Here is a 26,606-nt window from a genome sequence, read left to right as displayed (position 1 = left end):
CCATAAAGGCCATGTACAGTGAACCACCCCTAGCCACTACATATTTGTTTATAATTAGCTCAAGGTTTAGGCACTGGTCTAAGATTCCTCTATTGGCTCTAAAACCATATTGTGCATTAGATAAAATACCCTTGCTTTCTAAAATCGTGGACAATCTACCTAGGAGGACTCTCCCCAGGATTTTAACACTCGAATCAATGAGAGAGATAGGCCTGTAACAGGCCGGGTCTGTCCTCTGTCCTTTCTTGAAGATTGGCACAATGGTCGAAATTGCCCAACTAGGGGGGAAAATAAATTCCCTTGTGGCATTAAAAATATTAGTTAAAATTTTTGAGCTGAGTTCAGGAGCGCTCTTAAAAAAGTCCGCAGGGACCCCATCTGGCCCCGGTGCCTTTTTATAGAGTGTATCTTTAATTGCAGCTATCACCTCTTCCTGAGTAAAGGGAGGAATATGAGTCAATGATTTTAATACGGGCGTTTCACAATCTGATGTGGGGTGGGTTTGACTATAAATATTACTAAAATGTGACACCCACTGTTCGTCTGGGATAATACAGTCAGCTCTCTGATTATCTAGGCCCACAAAATATGGGTGATTTATGACTGCCCAAAATTTAGCACTATCTTTCTGTATCTCGGGCAGTAACAAATCATTCCAAGCTTCGTCTTTAATCTCTGATTTCCTCTTCCTAATAGCTGAATTGTATAGTTTCCTCAATGTTTCTATCAATACTCTGTCTCTAGGTTTACACTTTAAGGCCTTAAGAAGGGCTGAATGGGCCCTAGAACAGTTTATATCAAACCATCTTGGGCCCGTTGGTTTATTAGACTTTACCTTTACGGTCAAATCTAAGTTAACTTGGTAACATATGACACTAAAGGCCTCAACCATTTTGGCACTCGGGTTTTTTGTTATCTAAACAAATGGCAATTTCATCAGCAACTTTAGCCAATGTTTCCTGTAAAAAGAATGTTGGGATAACTTGGTCCCATTTCAGCCTACGATTTTGATCTTTTAGCGCAAGACCTGTCGCACACAGTGTGTCAACCTTCCTATATTCAAGGACTCCATATGCTAAAACGTCTAAGATCACAGGATTGTGATCGCTAAAAACAGAAGTTTCTACCGTATAAGCAAATGTTTTAGGTAGAATACTTAAAGAAACTAAAATGTAATCGATAATTGTGCCAGAATCATGACCCACATATGTTGGTAACCTCAAGTCATTTGAGCAGGTACAAAATTCATAAAGGTTGAGGGTGGCCAAAAACGATTCCAAAATCTCTCCGCTTTGGGTGTGTTCAAAATGCGGAGATTGGGAATAAAAAGGAAGTATCTCAGTTTCCCTCTGACAACCTGCCATACAAGGATGAATATTAAAGTCTCCCATAAGGATCACCTCATAGTCGTAATGGCTATTCTCAATCTGAGTAGATAAGAGATCCTCTAAGGATAACAAATGCTCGTTAGGAAATTGACTGGTCGGGGAATTATAAAAATTTACAAATAAAATGGGGTTACAGTTTGATAAAGTCAATTCAACCATTAAACAATTTTTGGATTTAGACTGGATATATCTAGGTTTACCTTTGACGTCGAGTGAAATATACACAGCTAACCCACCCCTTGCTCTTCCTACTTTACTGGGAACTGCAGGTACTGAAAAATGAGAGTAGCCATCTAGGGCCAAACACTCTGACGTTTCCCAAGTTTCCTGGAAAGCAAGAATATCGTAACTCCTAATTTTGTCCAACCATATTTTATCTTTAAATTTGGTTCTGAGCCCAGCAATGTTCCAGCTCATAATTCTACAAGCCCTGTTGACCGCAGGGGACTGGGGTGATAAAACAGAAGCGGGATGTTGTCCCTCGACGTCATTAACTTGACTAGACAAAAGTCAATCATTTTGATCCATAAAAGATAATGGCGCAAAACGGTTAAAGAGTTCTAAGGGTTGTGTAACAGGGTTGAACACAAAGGATTGTTGTCGGTGGACTGGTGCGTTACTCCTTATATCTTGTCCCCATCTAGAGTGAAGATCCCAATTTGTGTTCCATCCTAGAGCAGGAGTCCTTGGGAATGATACATTTTGCTGTTCCCCATAAAAGAATTTCAAAGTGAGGGGAACCACAGTACCTTGTCTTCGTTGGGCGGGGAGAATGTTTGCAAGAATATTAGGAAGAACGTGTTGGTTTAAGAAGCTCACAGCCACACAGTCACCTTTGAATTTTTTTGGCCGATTGCCCAGCCAAGGAACCCTAGTTGCTGATTTGATTACACTTGCAAGATGTTGCTGACCTCCTGGAGCTAGCCGCATATTACTGGTTAACCAATGTAGGGCTTTGCTACACAGTGAGTTAGAACTTTCCGCCGTGCCTCTTTCTAATGGAGGGACATTTGCAAGGACTAACACCACGGGTGTGGCTTCAACAATAAATTGCAGGGGATCCGGAGTAGGGATATGGGGTTGTAATTGTGTTTGCATGTGGGGAACATTCACCGCGAAAGTTGGATTTGCTGGGGGGCACTGGGACATAGAACTCCCGACAGCAACGTTTGGAATCAGTGTTGATGGAATCTCCCCAGGAGGCTCTGTTCCCTCTCGGACATCCAAAACAGTTCCATCTACGGCTTTCCCAGAGTTATTGCTCAAGACCGTGACTAGCGTGGTTAAATTTTCAATGCCACTTGCAACAGTGTTTTGATAACCACCCAGCTTCTTAACCTCTGCTTGTAATTTATCAATCTTGGATATGAGGGGTTTGACGATAGTGTTAATTTTGGTCTCAATAAAATCCGCAATTTTATCAAAAAGGGCTTCTTCAATAGAACAAATGGGAGGATCATCAACATGATTCATTTGTAGACATTTTGAGATATTAACCCTCTTCCATTTAGCCCCAGAACGTAGACCACCCCGCTTTGGAGGGATCTTAGTGCATTGACGCTTGGGTCTAACTTCATGACCTGTAGGAGTTTGGTCAAGAATAGGCACCTGGGACATCTGAGACTGTGCATCTTGGTCAGAATCAATGTCATTCAAATCATTTACATTACCCTCAATAAACAAGTCTTCTAAAGCCGAGGTTGCGTTGTCCGAAATATCAGGTATGGCTTGAGAAATGATGTCAGCAGACGTGGTTACGCTAAGAACGTCTTGTGTATTGATTTCATCAGGCGAGGTAGTAGCAAAAGTAGATGGGGACAGGCAGAGCAAATCCGGTGATTGGCTCAGCCCCAAAGACTCCCTTCTTTGTGTGTTAATCTTTTGCACAGTCTGGACCAAATAAATGTTCATCTTGTTGTGTTGGACTGCAACAAGTTTTTTAGGCATGACTTATCGTGTAACCGGAATTAGCAAGAACGCATAAACGTGGGGACTTCTATAGGCTCAACTTACTTGTACAATAATGTCAGGTATGATATAATTCATGCAGCGTGTATGGCCCTGCCCCTGCCTCTTCCTGCCGATGAGGGCCGTAGAGGGCCCGCCCTTTGCCCGGGCTTAGCCCCGGGCGTCCCGCGAAGCGGGCCTTGCGCTGATTTTATGCGCCTCCTGGCGCCGTTGGTGCGTGCGTGCTGTGCGCCGCCGCAAGTGCTGCCGGGATTCGTGGTCCCGTTATGCGGCGGCGCGGGATCTGGCTGGCGATGACTCTTGGCGGTGGCGGCACAACTGTGTAGTTTGTACGGTCTCCTGGAAGTTTGCAGCGTTAAGGTGAGCTCGATTCCCCCCGCTCCGCCGGCCTTGCGCTGATTTTATGCGCCTCCTGGCGCCGTTGGTGCGTGCGTGCTGTGCGCCGCCGCAAGTGCTACCGGGATTCGTGGTCCCGTTATGCGGCGGCGCGGGATCTGGCTGGCGATGACTCTTGGCGGTGGCGGCACAACCGTGTAGTTTGTACGGTCTCCTGGAAGTTTGCAGCGTTAAGGTGAGCTCGATTCCCCCCGCTCCGCCGGCCTTGCGCTGATTTTATGCGCCTCCTGGCGCCGTTGGTGCGTGCGTGCTGTGCGCCGCCGCAAGTGCTGCCGGGATTCGTGGTCCCGTTATGCGGCGGCGCGGGATCTGGCTGGCGATGACTCTTGGCGGTGGCGGCACAACCGTGTAGTTTGTACGGTCTCCTGGAAGTTTGCAGCGTTAAGGTGAGCTCGATTCCCCCCGCTCCGCCGGCCTTGCGCTGATTTTATGCGCCTCCTGGCGCCGTTGGTGCGTGCGTGCTGTGCGCCGCCGCAAGTGCTGCCGGGATTCGTGGTCCCGTTATGCGGCGGCGCGGGATCTGGCTGGCGATGACTCTTGGCGGTGGCGGCACAACCGTGTAGTTTGTACGGTCTCCTGGAAGTTTGCAGCGCTAAGGTGAGCTCGAGTCCTCCTTTCGTTTATTTGCTCCCCTGTGAAATGGATCCAAAAAAGAAAAACACTTTGCTGGAAACGTCTTTTTCAGACATTTTTCAACGTCAAACCACAGGCTTGGGGTGGAGAGAAATAAAACATTAAAAATAACTAACTAACTAACAAGAGCAAGACAGAGTGGTTGCAAGGTGGCCAGATTGATTTATTCACATCTGAACACTTTAGCGCCACTTTACAGTGTTTGCCAGTGAAGTGCTACTTTTGTTTTCTCGTTTCTCTTTGAAACGACATTGTTTTCCCTGGGTGGGAAAGTGCACTGTTCCTGGAGGTACTGAAATACCTGGTAGATGGGTGAATTGGAAAAAAAAATGCATACTGCGGCTCTGTATTCACAAATGTGGTCTTTTTAAACCATACTGCTTACGCTTCGTAAGGATATAAGCAATGGGCATTGAAGTAGGTCCCTTCTGGGTCCTGTAGTCAAGGCCTTAACTTTCCAGGGAAAAGCACTCACTAATTTCTGAATAATGAGTGTAAAAAGAAAAAGGTAACCAAGCTGTTCCTGCTTGCATTTCACATGCTTTACTTAATCTTGCATTCCCTATGAGTGTTAGCTTTTTCTAGGATGTTCATTTTTTTTAGGCAGCATATTGCTCTTGTCTAGTGCGTAATTTGAATTGAGTCACATCAATGTGTTTATAGCGGGTCAGTGCCGTGCAAGTTTCTCTCAGTGGGGCAGTATGTTGTTCAGTGGGGGAGAGGATGTGGCACTATGGTCAGAGCTGCTGAATTTGGAACTGGGGAACTAGGTTCAGCCTTCATGACCAGTCCACCAGACCACTCACCATGATGGAGCACATTCCCATGCTAGACCTTAGAAGGCCCGGCAAGATCTTAAAATCCCTGGTGTCTTAGCACAAGCACGTGGACCCTAGCAGTGACAAGTGTGGGTTAACCTTGAAGGCCTGTCCGCCACAATTCATACTGAAGTTCACCTCGAGTCTTGCAGGCAGGCCTATGTAGCAACTCACCATAGAGTGACAGTGACTCTCACTGAGGTCACAGGACCCTTGAGCAGGGTGGCTCTTGGGTAGTGCGACCGCACCAGGCGATGACCAGCCACAGTCCGTGCAGGTAACAGCGGTAGGGCAGAGGGGCCGGATAAGGGGTGATTACCAGGGACGATGCAGAGGGAAAATTAAATAAATACTTAATTTTCCCTCTGTATCGTCCCTCAAAATCCCCCCTTACTCAGCCCCACCGCCCCAACGCTGTGACCTGCATGGACCGCGGTTGGCGCTGACTTCGGTTGGGGGCGTTGTGTTTGCAAGTATAATATGGTTTTAAAAGCACTTGCTGGCCTCCAACGATTTTTGGCACACCTCTGACTCCGCCCACTGACCCAATACACTAGTTATTCCCGCTCTCTGATTCTCCGCCTACAGTTCCCCTACTTTTTTTCTCCCACTTCGACCACTGGGTCAAAGACATGTTTAAATGTGGGGTTTCCAGATGACGGCTACTCTTGCTCCCCTGTACTGCATGTATGGTTAGCGTTCTTGCTAGGTATAGTAAAGCATCCACATGCAAGACCCTGCACACCGGGAGAGATATTTTGAATTTGGTTCTTGCCTGCACTTGCGAGTGTGGTCTCTTCAGGGCTGTTGTAACGGGGCCAGATTTTCTCTTAGAAGATAGGAGTTGGGTCATAGCATTGTGAGAGTTTAATCAAGCTATGACTAGGGCATGGATAGCTGATTTTAGCTGGTATCAATAGGAATTTAATTCCCTTTAGTGAGTTTAACAACGTATTTTTAACGTTTTTGTTCGTTTGCTGTCATGTGAGTTAACATATTTCAGAGAGAGGGGGCAGGAAATCAACAACTACTGAAAGGTATTATATGACCTTTAGAGAAACACTTTCAACCATCTTCAGGGATCCAACAGTGAAACAGAGGTCTTACAAAGCCCCGTTCTACGTTGGAGTGAATAAAGATGAGCTTCACAAACTACAAATGGCGGGCACCATACAAGATCTGTGGGTTTACTCACAGCTGGGGCAAGCACAGACATTTCTTGTCCCTTTCCAACTACCTGCATTGGTTTCACTCCAGCTGTGAGACAAAGCTGCTGCAACACGTGTGCCATAGATCCTATCACGCCTCTGAGGAGGGGGCAACGTTTTTAGATTGGATTCTAGGCTTTATAAACACAGCAGTGGTTTAGGCACTATCCTGGGACAGTCCAGTTTCAAGCAGCATCACCTGGTTGAGAAACCCGAGCACGCTGCTGGTTTTCACCCTGAACCTGTCCCTGTCGTATCTTGTATACTCTATTGGCTACAGTCCACTAAAGCGGTGTTTGCACCAGTGATTTAGCCTCTTGTTTTATCCAGGCTGGGAAATGTAGTAAATTCTTGGCTTTCAAGGCCTGCTCCTACCTCCCCAAAAGTGGTGCTACCTGCAGCAGTTCGGTACTACTAGCGATAGACAGATCGATTAATATTGGGAGCAAAGGAGATCAGACCACATCACTCCAAAACTAACAAAGCTTTTCCCTAGTTCCCTGAAGCCTCAGTTCTTCTTAAAGCAGCTGGCATTACGCTCAACGATGTGGACAGCCCAAATATGAGGGGTGGAAAATTCTTGAATACACCGACCACTGGTAATTTCTGGGAACATTCCATTCCATCGTTATACAGATCATGTATCATTACAGAGAGGAAGAAATCTTATGCAAATGAGTCTCCGGTGTACACTAAATGGGGCAGTCCAGCCCCAACAGCTGGTCTAAAATGTCACTGACTTGGAAGATAAGCAACCTCAGACACGATTGCACAGCACGTACTGCTGGGCAGACTGCAGACTCTGTTCTACTCAGCAAGGAAAATAAAAGTCTCAGCAGAATGAGAACTCCCAGGGGCAAATCAGCTCTGCTCCAGGCACCCCCCAAAACGTACACATTTCTAATCATAAGTGGACATCTTATGGTCTTATAACTAGCTGCCAACAGACTTGTGCACCATTCCAACACTGGTGGAACACTTCAATCAAGAGGCTAAGTGCAGTATATATGTATTATTCACGGAGTTAACCGAGTTATGTAGAAAAAAACACACCCCAAACAAATAATGCCATTACAGTCAAGCTATATTTGTAAAACTTCAAATGACAAATAAAGACACTAGTGTTGGGCGGTAGTTTTTGTCGAAATACTAAGAATGGAAACAGGAGTTTGAATCATTAGTTGTGTGTTTCTCATTAATTACATTTCCAATTAATTTGACGATGTTAACCTTGCTTGACTAATTTAACAGGGGCATGCAAGTAATTGCCCTTTTATGATTTATCAAGCCCCACCTGCCCTCCCAATCTATTTGCTTCAGATGTTACTTGAATGCTACCAGAGAGGCTGAGAGAGGGAGACTCCAAATGTGTCCATTTTAATCGAAATCAATTTCACAATTTACACAGCATGCATTCGCTAGGATAGAAAAACTGAAATGTTGAACAGATATAAGGTATTCTAAAATAAATTAAGACATTTGGTATGTATGTGCTTTTGTGCCTTATTTTAACCCACAGGAACCATGGTTCGTTGAAACCCGAGTCCAACATATCTCATTTTCATCAGTAAAAACACACTCAGGTAATTATATGTGAAAAGCCGTGGACAGCAAGTCTCACCTCACAATCGCCAGCACGTTCACTCCTGAAAAGAAAATGAAACCATAAATTCACTTCAAAATCAATGGAACATTGTCTTGGCATCAAAAGGCGAAATTAAAGTGAATTAGTCAGTGCAGATTCTCATCAGCTGGTGATAATATTAAAAAGAAAAGCTAAGTAACTGTAAAAATATTACTTTCCCGATACTTATAATCATCCCATCTTAAATAAGGCGGCTTGATGGACAGAGCTTCCTGTAAGTCGCGTTTGTGAAAGAGTCAGTTGTGGCATAACACGTGCACGCGGATGTGTCAAACACTCTACAGCTCCTGGTTATTTCCAGTCACAAGTGGCCCCTACAAAAGTAGCTGTTAGTGTCCCCAGAGAGCCTCACAGGTGTATTAAGAAAGTGCAAAGTGAACGGGGTTAACACCTACAAAGCTGTAACTTTATATGTGCAAACATGTGCAATGGCTTTCCCACAAATCCGACCGGCACGACAAACTCACAGTTATATGATGCAGGCTGAAGGCGTGACGTAGATGTGGTCAAGTAGAACCATAATTTCTCGTTTTGCGAGGGTGCTCGGAAGAAACGTGAACATTTCATTGGAAATAATTCTCACCGAAATGAATGATGGAAATAAAGAGAAAACTCAATTTTTTTACAGGGGCGGCTCCTCCACTAAGGCAGAGGAACGTCGCCCCACTGCTCTCAGAGCAGGAAAAATAAAAAAGAAAATCATAATAACTTTGTTATTCTGATTTTATTTTTCGTAACTACGGGGCTTAGTTAGGGTGAAGTGGGGCTGGTGTCAGAGCCTGTGAGGAATAGTTTGTGCACACTAAGTGCGCATAACGGTTAGAGTCATGTGTACTTTGCATGTTCCCCACCAGGCTGTAATACACACTCTGGTGGGGAACATGCACAGGCTCCCAGTCCCGTCTGAGTGCCAAACTACGGTCCTCAAACCAATCACAACGCTACATTGCAGCGTTGTGGTTTGCTTAGGACAGCCTGTGTGCTTCCAGCTTCCGGGTCTCGCCCGGAAGAGAAGCAGCAACAGAGGACAGACTGTGACCGTGAGAAGGTGTTTTTTTTGTTGTTACCCTCCCGGCCGACCCCCTCCCGACTAGCCACCCCCATTCCCTGTCAACCGCCACTGACTGCACCACAGTGTGCTGCAATATACAAAGCAAAAATTGGGATCCATAGCGAACCCATCCAAGAGGAAAGAAGGTGCTTAACAGGCATTCGCCTTTTCTTAGTGAATCTGTACGTAATGGAAAAAGGTTTTCAGACACCAATCGCAGACGCAAACCAGTGAACTTTTATTGAAACCTGAAAATGGGTCTGCTTCAGATGGCCTGCTTCGGCTTATTAATGCCACATGAAAGTACTGGGGGAGTACTACTGGTATAGGGAATCACTGTATGCCCCCTGATGTAACTCACTGAATGTTGAAATTTTTTAAAAAGTAGTAATTGCCCCCAAACACCGGACCGTTTCTGGGATAGGCGTTGTTTTTAAAAAACAGTTGCAACTGAACAACTGTGAAAGCAGGGACAGAGGTGTACTGTGCTTTCTTCCATACATTCACAGCCTTTCTAAGGAACATGCAAAAGGAATCCACTCTCAGAACCCAACTTTACCTCCAATGAGTGCTTAATTTGAGCCGGTGCTCTCTGATGCTGAGCACCGGCACTTAATTGTCAACACCAGCACTTAGACAAACAGTGACACCATGTGGCATAGTGCCCTAAATTAGAGAACACCACAAAACATGTGTTTGTTGATTCAATATACATTAAAATGACTACTACCTGTGGCACAAGCCATTATTATAGCTATGGGGGCTTAGAATAGTCTTAATGGTCACACTGCTGAGTGTGTGGTGGATAGTAGCTGTGCTGATACTTTCATTGGTTGCATGATTATGACAAATGAGGGGTGCAAGCTGCAGTGGCCTCCCGACTAGAGCCCTGGCACTTATTATTTTACAAATTGAGCACTGCCTCCAATCACTCATTGACTACATATTTGCCTTTGACCCTTGTAGGAAAGTAGGTTACTGGTTAAGAAAGTGGGGGTTGGAACCCTAGTCAAGCAGTACCCACAATTCTTGTCAGGGAAAAACAAGCCACCCCAAATTAACGTGTGCTTAACCCTCTGGTAGTTCGCCAGAAAAACAGTCAGGCTTAACTTAGAAACAATGTGTAAAGTATTTATGTAGGACTACAAACAGTAATAACGTGCAAACACAACATAAGAAAATTCCCACATCAATTAAGACAAAAAAGAATAAAAAGTAATTAATTATTTGAGACCAAAACAACAAAAATTAAATCAGTAGAACCAGAGAGATGCAATTTCTAACAATCGAAGTGAAAACAGTGCTTAGAAGCACAAAGCACAAACTGTGGTCATCAGGTCGCGCCGGAACTGTCAAAAAGTCACAAATTCAGGCCGACTGCAATGGCACCTGACCTGGATACAGGGAACCAGTTAGACCAGCTGAGCAAAGTACCTTGAATCCTGGTTGTGGGGTGTTACAAGATCCTGTGTCGAGGATGCGCTAAAAAGAGGAGGTTCCGAGAAGCTGCGATGTGAAGTCCTGCGTCAGAGATGCATTGGGCAGCAGAGGTTCTGATGAAGCCGTTCATAGGGCAGGGCTTGTGATCTGTGGTCCTGTGTCTGGGATGCATAGCGGCGGTTTTAAGGGGCCGTGATGCGAGGTCCTGCCTCAAGCAGTGGTGGTTTGGATGAAGAGCTGAGAGGAGATGCATTGGGCTGCAATTGTTATGCCCAAGAGACTACAGTTGGGCAGGCAGGTCACCATGAGACCCACTTCCATGGGCTCAGAAATTTGGTGGCACCACTTTGAGGGGTGGGTAAGATTCACAGCAAACAGAGTCCAGGTGCTGGGTTCAAGGTGGTTGAAGCTTTTACCGTTCCTGAGGCTCTGATCAGGAGGCCAGCCTATTAGCCCTTGAAGTCACTCTAGTGGTCCGGGGATCAAGATGCAAGTCCAGACTTTTTCACTCAGACAGCAGAGTAGTAGTCCTTCTTGCAGCTAGGCAACAAAGCAGTCCTTCTGAGTCTTAAACTGGCAAAAAGGTGTACTGAAAAGTTGGGCCTGAGGGTCCATTGTTTATGCTTGGTGCCAGCTTTGAAGTAGGGTAAGTTTCTAGAGGTTTCCACTTCCAAAGATGTTTGGAATTTCCTTCCTCCCTGCACTGGCCCATGCTTGCGTGGGGGCACAACCGACTTGTGTGGAACCCTTTCCGAGTGTGCTGAGGCACAGCTTTTGTGATGTGCAAGTGTGGTACTGACAGCCCCACCCACTCCCCTCCATCAAGTCAGAGATGGCCCATCTTGCCAACACCTATTCCCCCATTGTCACACTGTCTGGGAGTAATACACCAAGCCCAATTGCCAGCTACACCTAGTCATGTGACCCAGGATACAGGATGTAGGCAGCAAATGGCTGCAAAAAGAAAATGCCAACTTTATAAAAGCTGGACTATTCCCATGAGGCAGAGGGTCAAGACTGATTTGCATATGGCCAGGCCTAAACTGGAGTGGCATGGTGAGCAAAGGAATTATGGATTCAACCCAGATCTCTTGACTGGGGGTGAATGTTTTGATTTGTTCTGCATTTCGTCCATCAATTTTGTGTCTTTTAACTTTCTAAAAGTGGCACTTTAAGAATTATGACTTAAAATCCAACTTTACTATTGAGTATGGTTTTAAATTACAATTCTTTAGTCACCAACGTTGACATTCCTACCTGCTCCCATTTGAAAGTTATCACTTATTAAATATAATAAGGTTAACTAATGCTATCCTATGGGAGACATAGACCTTGAGGTAGTGTAAATTGATTTTAGGAGTTTTTCCACTACCAAGACATGTACATTTTAAAAGTACATGTCCAACTTTTTAAATACATTGCAACCTGCCCTATGGGATGTTTAGGGTCTGTCCAATCGGTGACATATATTTATTAAAAAGGATGGTTTAGGCCTGACAAAAGCGTTATTTTGAAACTTTGAAATGGCAGTTTAAAGCTGCACACACAAGCTGGCTGCAATGGAAGGAATGAGACATGTTTAGAAAGGCTACTTAAGTGGGTGGCACAATAAGTGCTGCAGGCTCACTAGTAGCATTTAATTTACAGGCCCCGGGTACATGTAGTGCCAGTTTACTAGGGACTTATAAGTAAATCAAACAAACCAATTGGGTGAAGCCAAATTTACCTTATTTAAAGAAGCCAACACAAGCACTTTTGCACTGGTTAGCAGTGGTAAAGTTTACAGAGTCCTAAAAGTCAACAAAAATGGGTTCAGAAAACAGGAGGGTGAAGGCAAAAAGTTTAGGAATGACCCTGCAAAAAGGGCAAAGTCCAACAACCCAGTACAGAGCTCCACTGACTTTTGGCTACATTTGTGTAGTACAAATACAACATATATAAATACATACTCCTGCCTCTTAGATTTAAGTGAGGTTTGTGCTTTTGCACCTCATTGCAAATGGGCATTTGCACTGCAAGTGTTTGCAAACTCTGTTTTAAATGTCTTCAGTTTCATAGCCTTGCTGTGCAGATTCTCCACAACTGGAAGAGACTATGCCCACTTAAGATCATGAAAAACCAATATATACCAGGAATGAATGTGAATAGTCCTCTTTTTTGCATATATGATCCAATACCTGAATGGAACTTATATCTCAGCCTGGAAGTTAGTAGGACAATTTATAAATATCTGCAGAGCTAGTCTATACAAGTCAAGACTTATTATTGAATTTGGGTTAGTCTGCTTTCATCACCACCCTCTATGACAATCTTCTTTTTATTTGTTTTACATAAAAACATATACAAATGCCACATAATTTAAAGAAGATCTCAAATCCAGGCTATGATGTCTACTTGTGCACTTTTAATGAGGAGAACACAAAATGGAAAGATAGGTAAAGGTTTTGAAGAATATTACTAACACTGGGAGAAATCCCCAATATAAACATATTATGATCCCAATTTATTTGGGTAAATATGGTTTTAGTTCTCTGGTTATGATTTCAAAACTTGATTAAAATCAGTGCGCACTTACTGACAGCAGTCAATGTTACAGGTGATGACTGCAGCAACTGGGAGCCTAACACTGTCTATGAGGACAGCATTGCAGATACATAAATTCACAAACATTTTTCTTTTACCTAATTCACATCAATTAAGTACTTTTAAAAGATGCAACCATTTTCATTATTATGTAATGTACCATTTAACACCACAAAGTTCATTGTAATGCTATTATGAAATCACAGAGGATTTTTCTTTTTGTTATGCCTGAATAATCACTAAACCGATGGGTTGGGCATTGCCAAGCAATGTACTTCTTGCTAGTTTAAAAGAGTCTTGCAGCAAACATTCGTAAGTGCTTTATTCGCTATACAAGGAAAAGTCGAAACGCCTCGCAGAAGCTACTTTATACTTTAGAATTTACGACGAAAGCCAAAACGCACACAAAATGCTTATGAAAATATAGTTTTAAATGAAAGGGCGCGTAATAGCTGGTATGCAATTAGAGAGTGTTGGTTGTTCACAGTGTGATCATAATTCTGAGGCATATAACTGTGTGGTGGAGTGTCGTAGGGGAAGCCCTGGAGTCCAGTTGCCTTGCGAATGACAGTGATGCTCAGTCCTTAGTTTGGGTTGTTTATAGGCACAGATGACCTTCTACCCTCGAGGGACCAGTGAGGTAAAGATGAAGGGGGAGTGTATGTAAGACAGAAGTTCATGATGCAAAGAGGATCACTAAACAGAGTGGTGACTTCAGGATGGCGGTGGCTGATGGGCAGAGTGTTAAGTTTGAGTGAGAGGGCAGTTGCTATGGATGTGCTTGTTGGTGTTGGCGGGTTTTGTGTGAAGTCATTTGGTGCGACGGTTGGAATGATCGATTTAGCTACACAAAAGAAGCGTGCGGGAAACCACGTACTTTATATGCAACGCATGTATTATGCATGGAGTTCTATGGAACGGTGTCACAATCTAGCTCTTTCCCGTGTCAACATGACCATAAGCGATATTTTAATGACAAAAATACATGTCAAATAACTTAACAGTAAACATTTTTGAGAGAAGATGCAGTTACCTTTCTTCTAATACTTTGAACGACTTGATCCGTGGTTGTCGTAAACAAACTAAGATATTATCAAGTGTCTGTAAACAAAGTAAAGAGACATTTACTCCATAGATATACACACAATCATGAATTCTTCACACTATATGACACATGACTTTACTGCGCTGCAGGTACTTTCGGTAGTGGGCACGTGCTTAGCGCGCGCATACATCACTCCTCCCCACCCACGGGCAACATAATGACTGAGGCAGCGCCACTGTCACAGGGCTAACCAGTCAGCATTGGCCACCTTTGACCCTGCCATACAAACGTCAGACCCACATCCGTTTAATAGGTTTGTTTGGTTTTGAATATTTAATTGTGTTGTTGAGGAATATGCATAAACCATGCTGCACTCCTGAACTGGGAACCCATGGAGGGACGTGTGTTCTATTATCACAAGATGCGACGCTTCTCTCTAACGAAGGCCATGATTTATGACCCGGTAAAACTATACAGTGGTTGAAAAGAAGTGTGTTCCTGGGCTTGAAGCGTGGTGGCGCCAAACTTGTATCAGGCATCATAATTTGCATTTGGGTTTTATGTACATATGCATACTGGGCCACTGGAATTATGTGGTAGAGGAGGACAACCCTGTGTGGCATGGTTGACTAAATTGTACAGAAGGAAAAGGCAATTATGCGGCAAAATGTTTCATATTTTGTGATACAATTACTCTATTATTGATAGGTTTACACGAGTTACATATTCCCACAATCTGGGGAAATGTTTCACCTCATTAGTAAGCGTTTGCACCCAAATACAACAGTGAGCAACCGAAAGGTGATACCCAACCTTTGCACAGGGCCTTCCAATGTGTGGCAAGACACGTTGCTGTGCTTTTAGGAAATTTGCATCCGTTTGAGCCAGATTTTTTTTTTTGAGCCAGATTTTTTTTTTTAATCTGTGGATTAGGCTGCAGTTGATGAATTTTGTGGTAAAAGCAGCAAATCCATAATTCTGTGCAAAACGCAACGATGCTGCAAAACTCACATAATTCCAGTGGACCTGGGTATGACAATAGTATGACAAGGTGGCCTCCTGCTATAGGACACTGTATACAGTGCACCACGACTGTAGGAATGCGTACCCAAGGCGAGCACAGACGACTCAGCTAACATTCTAAAAGTCAGATTGTCTCATAATGAAATGTCTCCTGGCAAGAAAGTAGCTTCTTACGAGGGACTAATGACGTTCACAAAGCAAAAGCATTAATTTAGGATCTACAGAGGTACAGCAGAAGAGGAATTGAGAGTTTTTAGTCTAAAACATCGAATGTGTTAGAAAAAGAACCGTTCGATGCGTATATGCGGCAATGGTATAATGCGTCATAGGTACAGATGTTTCATTACTCTGTACTCGACAACCGGTAAACAAATGTACACAAAATGCCCAGAAGAATACAAACGTTAAACAGCAGAAAAATAGACGACGAAAACTTACCTTCAAATAAAGGGAATTACTTATACTATGCTTTCACGTGTGCACAATTCGCTATCAGCAATAGTATGAGTTTAAGATAATTTCGGTATGTTAAGCCCTTCACAGATCTAAAGAAATACCAAGAATACTGAACCCTACACCTCTGCAATACGGGCATAGCAATTATTAATGCATCAATTTTAATTGTGTTACTATTTACAGAGGCAGCAATGCCAAGAACACAACGCATCAAACAAAACGGGGAAAAGTAACAACTATACAGAAACAAGCGGCAGCATAACATAATGAGGAGTGGAGAACACGGTCTTAGGTGGAGATGAAAAATGTTTGCTGCCAGAGATGCCGAGAGTGAAAGGTTTTTCACCAGTGCTCACGAGCAGCATGTAAATGGACACCAAAGAAGCAAGTCAACGAGAACAAAAAGTATGACTGAGGAAATGTGCAGAGAGACCTGAAAATGGGCGATGTGTTATTTTCGGTTTAATAAATAAGGATATTAGGATAACAAAACATAGGAGTAAAAAACACGGCAGAAGGGCACGAATTATAAGGGAAATAGTACATTAAAGTGTTAAGTATTCGGTACAAAGGAAGCACGTAATAACTCAAAGGAGGAATGGTATTATGGGGGCCCCAAACACACACACACAGTTACTAGCATTCAAAAAACTTGTGGGTAGGCGAACACTGCCATCTACAGGGGTAAACGAAAAAACAACGAATAAAGCCGATTAAATTTATCCGATTAAAATGTAAAGCTGGCCATAACATTAATTGCATCAAGATTAATTACACTAAATTAATCCCAGAGTAATTAATGGTATAGAAAACGCCCATGAAACAGGGAAACTGTATACAATGATGTACTTCTTTCGTTAATTCATACGGCACTGTTTTATGGAAGTTCGTAGAGCCCGGCACGTCACAACTAAACCATTTTTGATCAGGATATACTGAATTTCGTGAGACCCTTTGCAAAGGATACGGGTTCTGGTCCCTGTGGCTTGTAATGAGGTGATGAAATCATCTCTGCCAAGGACTGTTTTCAAGTTTATTATAAGTGCTTTAAAGTTGCATTAGGTTCGCTATTTCAGGCTGTGTAAGTTTCATAGCTGGGTGCATGAGGGTCCGATTGTACACTCTCCCTGTGACTTCAACATCTGGTTTTTGTCATGCATTTGAATGTCGTGTATTTACAGATTGATGTCGAGGTGCCCACCATGTAATGCACATCTGTATGAATAAAGGGGTCCGAATACTTATTGCAAATGACGTCTGTTTTTAAGACATATACACAAATAGCGGTGTGACAATATGTTACTTATGTTTCACGTATTATGATGGGGTGCTTTTAGTTCATATACATTTTGTACGTGTAGTGTTTTAGTTTAGGTTTAGTGGTTTCCTAAAAGGGTAATTATAGCTAAGAATTGTATTGACTTTCTTCTCACACTAAATCATGAATCCCAGGTCACATATCTCACAATGCCACGTGAAACCATATAATCCAGCATCTTCAGCTCTCTCACAGAAAGCTGCATTTCAGCAACGAGGAAACTTATAGCATCCTCAAGGCCACAGGCTAATGAGGAGATGGGTTCCTGAAGAGTCTGGGCTTAGGCAGCCTTCCGACCCCAAACATGTGTGTGCTGCTGTAATCCACCTCTTTCAATGGCAGACTTTTCAGCGCTATTTTCTATTAGCAAAGACTCTTAGGGAAAGGAATTATATGGAATAACATGTTGTATACTTTCCAATTTCTGCTCATTTTTACTCATCACAATTCTTGTGATATTTGGTACTATAATTTTGCATATATTCTGTGTTTGTTTGACATCTAATAAAAGCCTATAAAATACTAGCGTAAATTTCCCGAAAGGGGTCGCTTTGTTGAAAGGGAAAAAAATGTGTCAATTATAATGTGTTCTCCTAATGAAGCTGTCAGGAGGCGCACTGACAGTGCCCCACCTAAAAGACAGTGCACCCCCTGATTGCAGCCCTCTGCAGTGGGGAAAGTGGGTTCCATGGACTGCCAGCATCCCCTTGCAAACGGGTGCAGTCACTCACTGCACCCGCCCCAAGGAGATCTAATATCCTCCTTAAAAGTGCACGCAGGTTGCCACCGGCACTGTGAAACACATGGTGGCTTCAAAGCAGACACTCAGCTTTTCACATGAATGCGCTGCCCCCAGGGCATTGAGAGTTTGCGGCTCCTCTGGAGGCAGCACATTCTTCCTAATATGGCAAATTTTCCTTATTTGCACAGGACGCACCTTTAGAAAAGTGCAAACAAGGAAAATGCACCGTATGTATGATACGGCCCCTAAATGGATACACTTGGATAAAGGGAAGTCAAGAAATACATTTCAAGGTTGTGAGGCAAAAAGGGCCTGGAAAACTTAAAGCACCAATGCTCTCAATTCATAGTTGACTGTGATATGAGGACGAACACAATGAAGGGATGGCTGAATTCACAAAGCAGATCACAGCTGTCAAAGTCTTTATTCTATGACTTAGACTACTTTTTAGGAGTCAAAGTCTTGCGGTGGGGCATGTTTCAAAGCTGAAGCTAGCAAGGCTCCCTCAAGGTCCTATATGTCATAGTTGGGCTACCACTGAAGCCAGTGACTTTGTCCCCAAAAGCTTCGAGCAGGATAAGGCTGGGTTTCATAGACAATGAGGTAGATTCACCACTGAGATAGATGTTTCTCCTTGCGTCTTTTTAAAGCTTCACCTTAGACTTAGGGCCTGATTATTATTTCTGCAGACATGGTGTCACAAACATGACGAATATCCCGTCTGCTAAATTACGATTCCATTACATCCTATGGAACGGAACTTGTAATACGGCGGAGAGGATACCCATCATATTTTTGATGGACTATCCCATCCGCAAAGAACGTAACCAGTCCCTTAGTCACTTTTTCAGTTCTCACATTTCTTTAGCATGGCAGGGCTGGAAGTTGGATCTGGGGAGGGCTCCACGAAGCCAGATATTTTTACTGCATGCTCCCACTGAACCCACTTCAGCAAGGCAAATAGGTACCACAATCGTAAACACTGTCGTCTTCTTTGCCTTGAATGTGTCCACCCTGGTCAAGCCTCAGCAACTTGTCACAATCCCCAGGAACTGGAAAATATATTACACTTTTCTAAAATTGTTCAAAAATGTTTTCCTGGTAATTCCTGCAGCCCGAGGCCTTAAAGCAGGCTTTTAGGCTCCATTCCTTTCTCCATCCAGGGTTGATATGGAGGCCTGTCCTCTGAGGTCAGCTGGGCCCTATGGAGTCAGGGGTCGGTCTAGATTTTGTGCCCTTAGAAAAGATAAAGAGGTAAACCTGATGACCTCCTGAGAACAGTTGCATTACCTTGGAGTCAGCTTGATTTGGGAGTTTTTAAATCATTTTATTCAAGTTGGTATTCTTTTGTTCAGGTGTTGTCTTTCCAGGTATGTTCTGAAGAAGTAGTGGTGAGGTGCCAGTCTCATCAAGGACACTAGTTAGGTATTGGAGAATTGTTCCTACCCAGTCCTGTCTACACCCTTGCCCTGTGCCTTATGACAATGTTTTGCAGCACTTACTCTGTGGGATCCACAAATCAAAAGTGGTGGTGTGGAGGCTGTTCCTTTGGTCTGACAAATGTTCCTGCCACCATCCTCCATGGAAAATCTCTGTTAAGAAGCCGTGGCTGACAGCACCCCTGCCCTTTGAGGCCACAGAATAGGCCATTATCCTCTGGACAGCAGAGTTGTTAACTGTGAATAATTGGCGCCTGGGAGGGAGAAGAAAAACTAGTTCTAAGCAGGTTTTGCTTCATCCAGGGAAAAGTTCATTATTATAAAGTTACTGTTCCAGTTCAGGTATCAAACGTCCACTTTTAATATTATATCAGGCTTGCAAAACTGAGTGGAAAATAACTTTGAATTATTTTTCTAGCATTTTACCAAGTGCAGATAGGAATTAAGGATGTTAGTTACATCTAAGACTGTCCTTGGAGAATTTGGTAAAGTCTCAGTTATATGAACCACCATTCTAAAGAGAGAAATTTCAATGTACAATTCTTCAAAATCTGCACAAATACAACTTTAGAGCAGAAGTGCCAATGTAATAAAAAAGTAAACATCTGCCTAAATGCACAAAAGTCCACAGTGAGTGCAGTTCCTAAAGTGTTATGGGTGTCGCTGATAAATTTTGGGAACTAAACCTTACCTAGCAATTATTTTTACTTTGGGTATTTCTAGAGCTGCTGTTTCCACATCACCTTTTAAACATCAAAGGTTCTGCCCTCTTCAAGCTTCGATTTTCTTTACAATGGTAAAGGCTACGGATACTCCTCTGCCCTCCAACTGCATCTACCTGCGCTCAGCTCTACTTCTTTGTCTGCGATGGCTCTCTTTTGTTGTTCTCTTCTTCCTGTACTGGCTTTTGTTTGATTTCCAAATTGCTTGTTGCGAGGACGTCTTTTCTGTGGTTCCCTCGGCTCTTACCCACATTTTGTCATGTTTATGAGTTTATTTGTATCATGCCTATCAGCCATCATCTATCTATATTTTCTGTGATATGCCGCTTCTCTATTTTTTTTATACTGAGGGGAGACCTCTCAGGAATCTCACACACGCTACCCTCCTCTGACACTTATCTTCTGTTGGGCACCTATCACGTATGTGAATGCCCCCCACATTCACTTCCACTGAGTCCAGTCTGCCACCTTCCCATGGATCTCAAAAAGCAAAGAGGGTTCTGGCTCAAATAGCAGCACGGCCAAACCAAGGCTTAGTATAAAGAACAAAACAAGTGCCAATACTGTATGTGTTTTCAACTCGGGTTTTACGTAGTGGACTGAATTAAACAAGAACACTAGCCACAGCTTTGTTGGTGAATTTAATCAAAAAAGTGTTTGCTATTTTATAAACACTGCATTTTTTGTTTTTTGTTAAAGTTAAATAAAGTACGCTCATTACAATGCATCACAACATAAATAACAATACTGACAATACGAATACATTTGTTACAATTTAGACACCTGTGCACAAAAAAGAAAAGAAAAAGAAAAAGTTTTTTCTACTTAACATACAAACAACACATTCAAATCACATTATATACAATTTATATACAGGCCATCAATATATCGCAATTGACTTATAAAAGTGTTTATAAAATAGCAAACACTTTTTTGATTAAATTCACCAACAAAGCTGTGGCTAGTGTTCTTGTTTAATTCAGTCCACTACGTAAAACCCGAGTTGAAAACACATACAGTATTGGCACTTGTTTTGTTCCTTATACCTTCCCACGGATGGCATGACAAAAGGATGGGTGCCAGATGGAGGTGGGTAATAATATAAGCCACGTTCATCATCAAAAAATAGGGCAAGTCCTACGGAGACAGTTATCTGATATGAGATGCTAGAAATTACTCTCAAGACCATGATGGTAAAAGGGATCTCAGAATGCATAAACTTTAAATTGTTCAACTACATGCTCCCTTTAGTTGTGCTCCCTAGTGCAATTAGCTTGATGCCCTGATTTTAAAAAACAGTTTTAATTTGTTGGTGAAGGTCGCTGGAAGTTACAACCTTGTCAGACTCACCCACCTCCATTTCTGAAACAGGGAAGTTAAAGGTGAACTATAAGATGCCTGATGCAAACTTGTGAATATTTTACAATGACTTTTTTTCTCCTACCTTTCCCCATGAGGCTCACCCCAAATTGATCGCATTTCCTATTGTCTCCTCCCAATATGATGCAAGTACATAAACAAAATGCATATTCCAAATTACGCCCTCTGGTGAGTTACTCATAATTTGGTCTTCTCAAGTTACAGAGGGCAATGGCACTCACACTCATTGGAAGAGCAATGTGGCTAAGGGGTCTCACTGTCACTGAGTCAAGGTATTCTGGGTCTTCCTTGGTCAGGGCTACTTTTCCACGTCGAATACAGAATACATGGAGAGGTATCTAGTTCCAAATGGGAGAGACAATTCTTGTTTAAACTACCAGGCGGATGCAGCTGTGGTGTGCTTTTAAGATCTAATCTCTCTACCCACGGCATCGGACTGTCTGTCTCCAGAATTCTTAGTTTGAGGGATCCGGAAGCCTTAGTGCTTACTGCTTGTCTCAAAAGACAAACTGACAAGGCACATTCTTAACTAGATGTACATACAGGACCTTTTTCAATAAGATTCCATGTGATGTGCCACAGTCAGTAAAATCTTGCCTGTCCCGATTCAAACTGCAATTTTCATTTGGTTCATCAAACGGGGTTGTTTGTTCGATGCTTCATTATGTGGAAATTCTGAAAATGTATTTTAAGCCCTTAGATAACCCATCTTTTTTTAGCATCCACTCATTCTTCTATTGTATTTGTTAGTAGTCTTGGATTAAAGGCACTTTGTTCAGCTGGCCTAACTAGGTGCCTGTAGCTGGCTTTTTGTGCTTTTTGGATCTATCTGCGCACAAAAATCTTTTCAATTGCATATCTCCACTTCTACTGATTGGATTATTGTTTTTTTGGTCTTGATTATTTTATTAAAAATTATTCTGTTTTTCTAAACTGGTGTGAAATCTTATTGTGGTTCGTTTTCGCTGTATTATTGTTTGAAGTGTTGTACAAATACTTTACACAATTCTTCTGGGTTAAGCCTGACTGCCCAGTGACAAACTACACAAGGGTTGAGCACAGGTTAATTTATGGTTTGCTCATGACTTCACCCTGAGCAGAATTTTTGTTGTTGCGTGAATAGGGTTTCACCCCCCTGAACCAGTAACCCAATTTCTTACAGTTAACTTATTTCTAAATACTTTATCGTTGTTCATCCAATAACCTCAGTTTTGCATATGTTCCAACAAAGCAAAAATACTTGGGAGACCTATGGCTACTAGAATAAAAATCATATTTCAGCAACCAATAGTGTACATTTTTTTTTGCAGCCTGTACTTGAGAAAGATCCAGCAATCTTGAAATATACTGGCTATATTATTTCAAGCATTAGAAGATGCCCTAGATATTTTGATGTTTGTGGTACTTGATGTATATAATTTACATATGAATATCATGCACAGGGAAAGGATAATTACTATGCAGTAATCATTTCAGGAAACTGTAACCTTGTTTTTCCACAGAGAAAATATTTTCAATGTGTAGAAAACCCTTTCCCTGCACCCACCATAAAATCATGTGTTAAAATGATGGCAAGTTACTTGCCAGGGTTACATGAATGTAAGCATATCGACAATTTGTTGTGGATTAACTATTGTTGCAAGAAAGATTTCCCTGGACTGTTCACAAATGTGTCAGAACCCTCTAGTTTGCGTATGTGAGAATCCTACATTGTGGCAACATTTATGTAGCTGCAAACCCCATTTGGAAGTGTACAATTGCACCTGTCCTGATTCTGTTGATCAGTATTTGGACTTCGAATTTGCACAAATAAGAGTAAAGAACTCTGTCGAATAGGTTAGTGGTTTGTAATTGTATTCAGTTTTTTACTTATGATATATTTGCAGGCCAATCATGCAGGTCTTTAAGATTCTATACTGGATTATTGAAAATAAGAAAAGAAGCTGAGAAGGTCCTGTAAGAGGAAGAAGCTGCGGACAAGTCAGTACTAGTAGGACTTTGTAAACTAACTTCTAGACCAGGAAAACTCTGACAGAGAAAAAAACAAGTTATTTACCTTCAGTAGCACTCTCTCTGTTGGATACTCTATCGATCCATAGATTCCATTCCTTTTGGATCTTCTTAGGTGTCACGCCACAGAAGAAAATCTTTTCTGCAGAAGCTCCTACTCACTGGCAGGTAGTCATTGGACTCTGTGGCAACTCCATCCCACTTTCAGAAGTGGCTGCACACAGCTGTAGTCAACCTACATGCTGACATCAGTTTTTAAGCAACTCGTACACTCTCAGACACAAAGCGACTAAATTGGAACCTCATTACCTACCAGAAGCCCATTTGAAAGAACAGGTAGGAGAGCAAGTGGTGAGGAGTTTGGGGTAAGATAAGAGTATACACCAGAAAGAGCGTTAGCAACAGTAAGTAATTTATTATTCGGATAGACACTTCTAAAATACTCCACACTTATATATATCCTGCAGCACAAAGAAAAAGATACCCTGTTTCCTGGTTGGATAATCAATACAGTAGTGACTGGTGAAGGTATGACAGATGCCTATGCAGCAACTTAGCAGATGTACTACACATTGACACCCCAAACCATAGTTATAACTGAAGCTTTCCCTTTCGAGGAATGAACCCTTCAGGGGGGGATTCTTGACAAGAGAATAGTACAGTTTGATGCAACAAAGAATTCACTGGACTGCTTTATCTTTCTTTGCACCGTTAAACCCAACAAAGAGTTCATCAAGCACTTGGTGCTACTTAGTTCTGCCAATGTATAAAGAAACAAAGAGCCCATTTAGGATCAATGGTGAGGCTCTCCCTCCTCCGTAACGGGATGTGGCTGAGACTAGAACGAAGGGAGCATAATGGACTGCCCCACCTGAAAAGACAATACTAATTTCGGCAGAATCAATGCCGAAGTCTGATGCACCAATTTGTTGGGTGGCTACACAAACAACACCTGCAATTCACTGACGTCTGGAGTTTCAAAAGTCTCAAGCTGCAACTTTGAATATACTCAAACAGTGCACACAACAAAAAGATCAAATAAAGATCCCACTGAGGTATAATAGAAGGAGCAGAGGGGAATATACTTAAGCCCCTTTAAAATTACATTATAATGTGTAACTTGAATATAGAGGGCTAATCAAAAGAAAAAAGGATGAAATTACTGATAAGTAACCTTTAATTGTGCCCATATAAAGCCCTGTCAGGCCAGATACTAAACAAATAAAAGAAAATTAGACAGCATAGCATGAAGAGGTGCAACATGTCTTTCCTCACATAAGGGGATACATTTAGACCAGCGACCAGAGTAGATGGACTTTTTGAATGGGGAGATAGCCACCAAAATCACAGCTTCCAGAGGGAGGTCGAAGCCACTCAGTTGCTTCTGCTCAATAACCTCCCCTGGATATGTTGCTTTTGAAAGGTCATATTCAGGATTCTTGACTTCTAGTTGGGCCAGCAGGTCCTCTCAAAGAAGCATCTAAAGTGGAAGGTAGATGCCCAGATATAGCAAATCAGATACCCAAACTCTCTGAGCCCAAACCAGAGACTAGTACTCCCGCAGCTTTTTCAGGTCCTGTAAGATAAGTGGCAGAGGTCTGAGTCCCACCAAAGGTGGAATTCTAGAGAGCTTCTAGAAGGTTCTAGAGAACTCTGAGAATGGTGCTATAGGCTGGACACTGTATTCTCATTGATAGCAAACAAATAGTCAGTGAGTGCCCCACTGCACAAGACGCCTTGAGCCATCTAAGCTAGTGAATGCAACTCAAATTTGGCAATTTGACACCTGCTCTGCTCAACACTCTGATGTTCAGGGAACGTGCCAAGTGACTGACCATTAGGGATGTCCCATAAGGGTCTAGCCATTGCCTCAGAGCCACTAAAGAGAAAGAGCACAGGCCCCACTCTACCTTGCTAGTTGCAGTACCGCAGGGCAGTTGTGTTGTCCATCAGGACCTGGACTGACTGGCCCTTGATGGAAGTTAGAAAGACCTTGAGGGCCAATAGTACAGCAAGCAGCTACAGAACACTGCACTGATATAGTGACACTGCTCTACCCAAGACCAAAGTTCTCTGAAATCCACATCATCCAGCTGAGCTCTACACCCACAGGATATGTGTCCATCACTACCTTGAGCTCTAGAAGGGGTAGTCACAATGGTTTCCTACATGTCAGATGCCTTAGCGTTAGACCTGGCATCATTTGGTGTGGTTTCCCCAAGTCTTTTTGCTTCTGACCTAGTGTTTTTGACTGCGTGCTGAACTTTGTTGTGCCAGTATTAAAACTCTGGGCACTTTTCCACTGATGACCAGTGCTAAAGTGCAGGTGCTCTGTGTATAAAATGTAATGGTGGTATCTCCATGATTGGCATATTTGATTTACTGGTAATTCACTAGTACAGTGCACTATATGTGCCTAGGACCTGTAAGTCAAATTATACTAGCGAGCCTGCAGCACTGACTGTACCACCCACATGAGTAACCCTTCAAATTTGTCTCAGGCCTGCCACTGCAGAGCCAGTGTGTGTAATTTTAAACCTCCATGTCGTGTTATGAAACCCTGTGTACCCCAATTTAGGCCTAGGTAGCTACACAATCTTTTACCTACATTTGTCCTACCTTGTTCTGAATAACGGTTCTAGCACTGACCGTTTACCTATTATGCATGAGGATTCTTAGAAAAGTCCCCTGTACATCACAGCATGAAGACACTCTGCGTAAAAGTCATGGTCATATTCATCCTAGGGCGAAAGAACTGCTTTGCATAACTGCAGTTATTGTTCTAGGCTCATTTGCATAATCATACACACAACATATTGATTGTGTAAGGAACCCTGAGACTATACTTATGGTATAAAAGACCCATACCGAACACTAGATGGTCAGAGGAGAAGCTTCCATGATGACATCAGACGCAGAGATTCCTGCAAGCAGAAACTCAAGCACGCAGTGGTCTGACATCCCTTGAGGGGTGTCCAACTCGAGACCAAGACAAGGTCCTTCATTCCCTCCCATCAGGAAATGGGGTTGGCTCTTTCCTAGGGGATTCTTGGCTTTACACCCACATACATGCTAGGTACATTTAGATACGGTCCACATAGTAGGAATACGCATGTTTACTACCAAGTATCTATATGCATGCATATATTCACTGTTTTAGCAGTATGGTAGAATTCTACCTCTTATTTACCCTGTTGGTGCTTGCAATCTTATACATCTGTTCCTGTCTAATGATTGCCGCAGCAAACATGTTTATACTAGAATGATGCAGGTTCAATAAATTCTTATTGAAAATGTCTCCAGCGTTTATCTGTGTATTCCTCTGAGACCAAGTGAGCACA

General features: G+C 42.7%; 1 protein-coding gene across 1 annotated transcript in view; it reads right to left on the bottom strand.

Annotated features, from left to right (window-relative positions):
- DPY19L1 (dpy-19 like C-mannosyltransferase 1) overlaps positions 1-26,606 on the bottom strand; it is a 519,970-nt gene that overhangs the window by 147,299 nt on the left and 346,065 nt on the right. Inside the window, exons 16-17 of the mRNA XM_085607487.1 lie at positions 14,164-14,231; positions 8,033-8,057 (exon numbers count right to left, since the gene is read on the bottom strand). Coding sequence (XP_085463613.1) covers positions 8,033-8,057; positions 14,164-14,231 — 93 coding nt within the window. The remainder of the gene's footprint in view (positions 1-8,032; positions 8,058-14,163; positions 14,232-26,606) is intronic.

This window comes from Triturus cristatus, chromosome 5_2 (genome assembly GCF_964204655.1).
Source record: "Triturus cristatus chromosome 5_2, aTriCri1.1, whole genome shotgun sequence".
NCBI classification, from domain to species: Eukaryota; Metazoa; Chordata; class Amphibia; order Caudata; family Salamandridae; genus Triturus; species Triturus cristatus.
The sequence above is the reverse complement of the archived record's forward strand: the minus strand, read 5'-3'. Positions and strand labels throughout refer to the sequence as shown.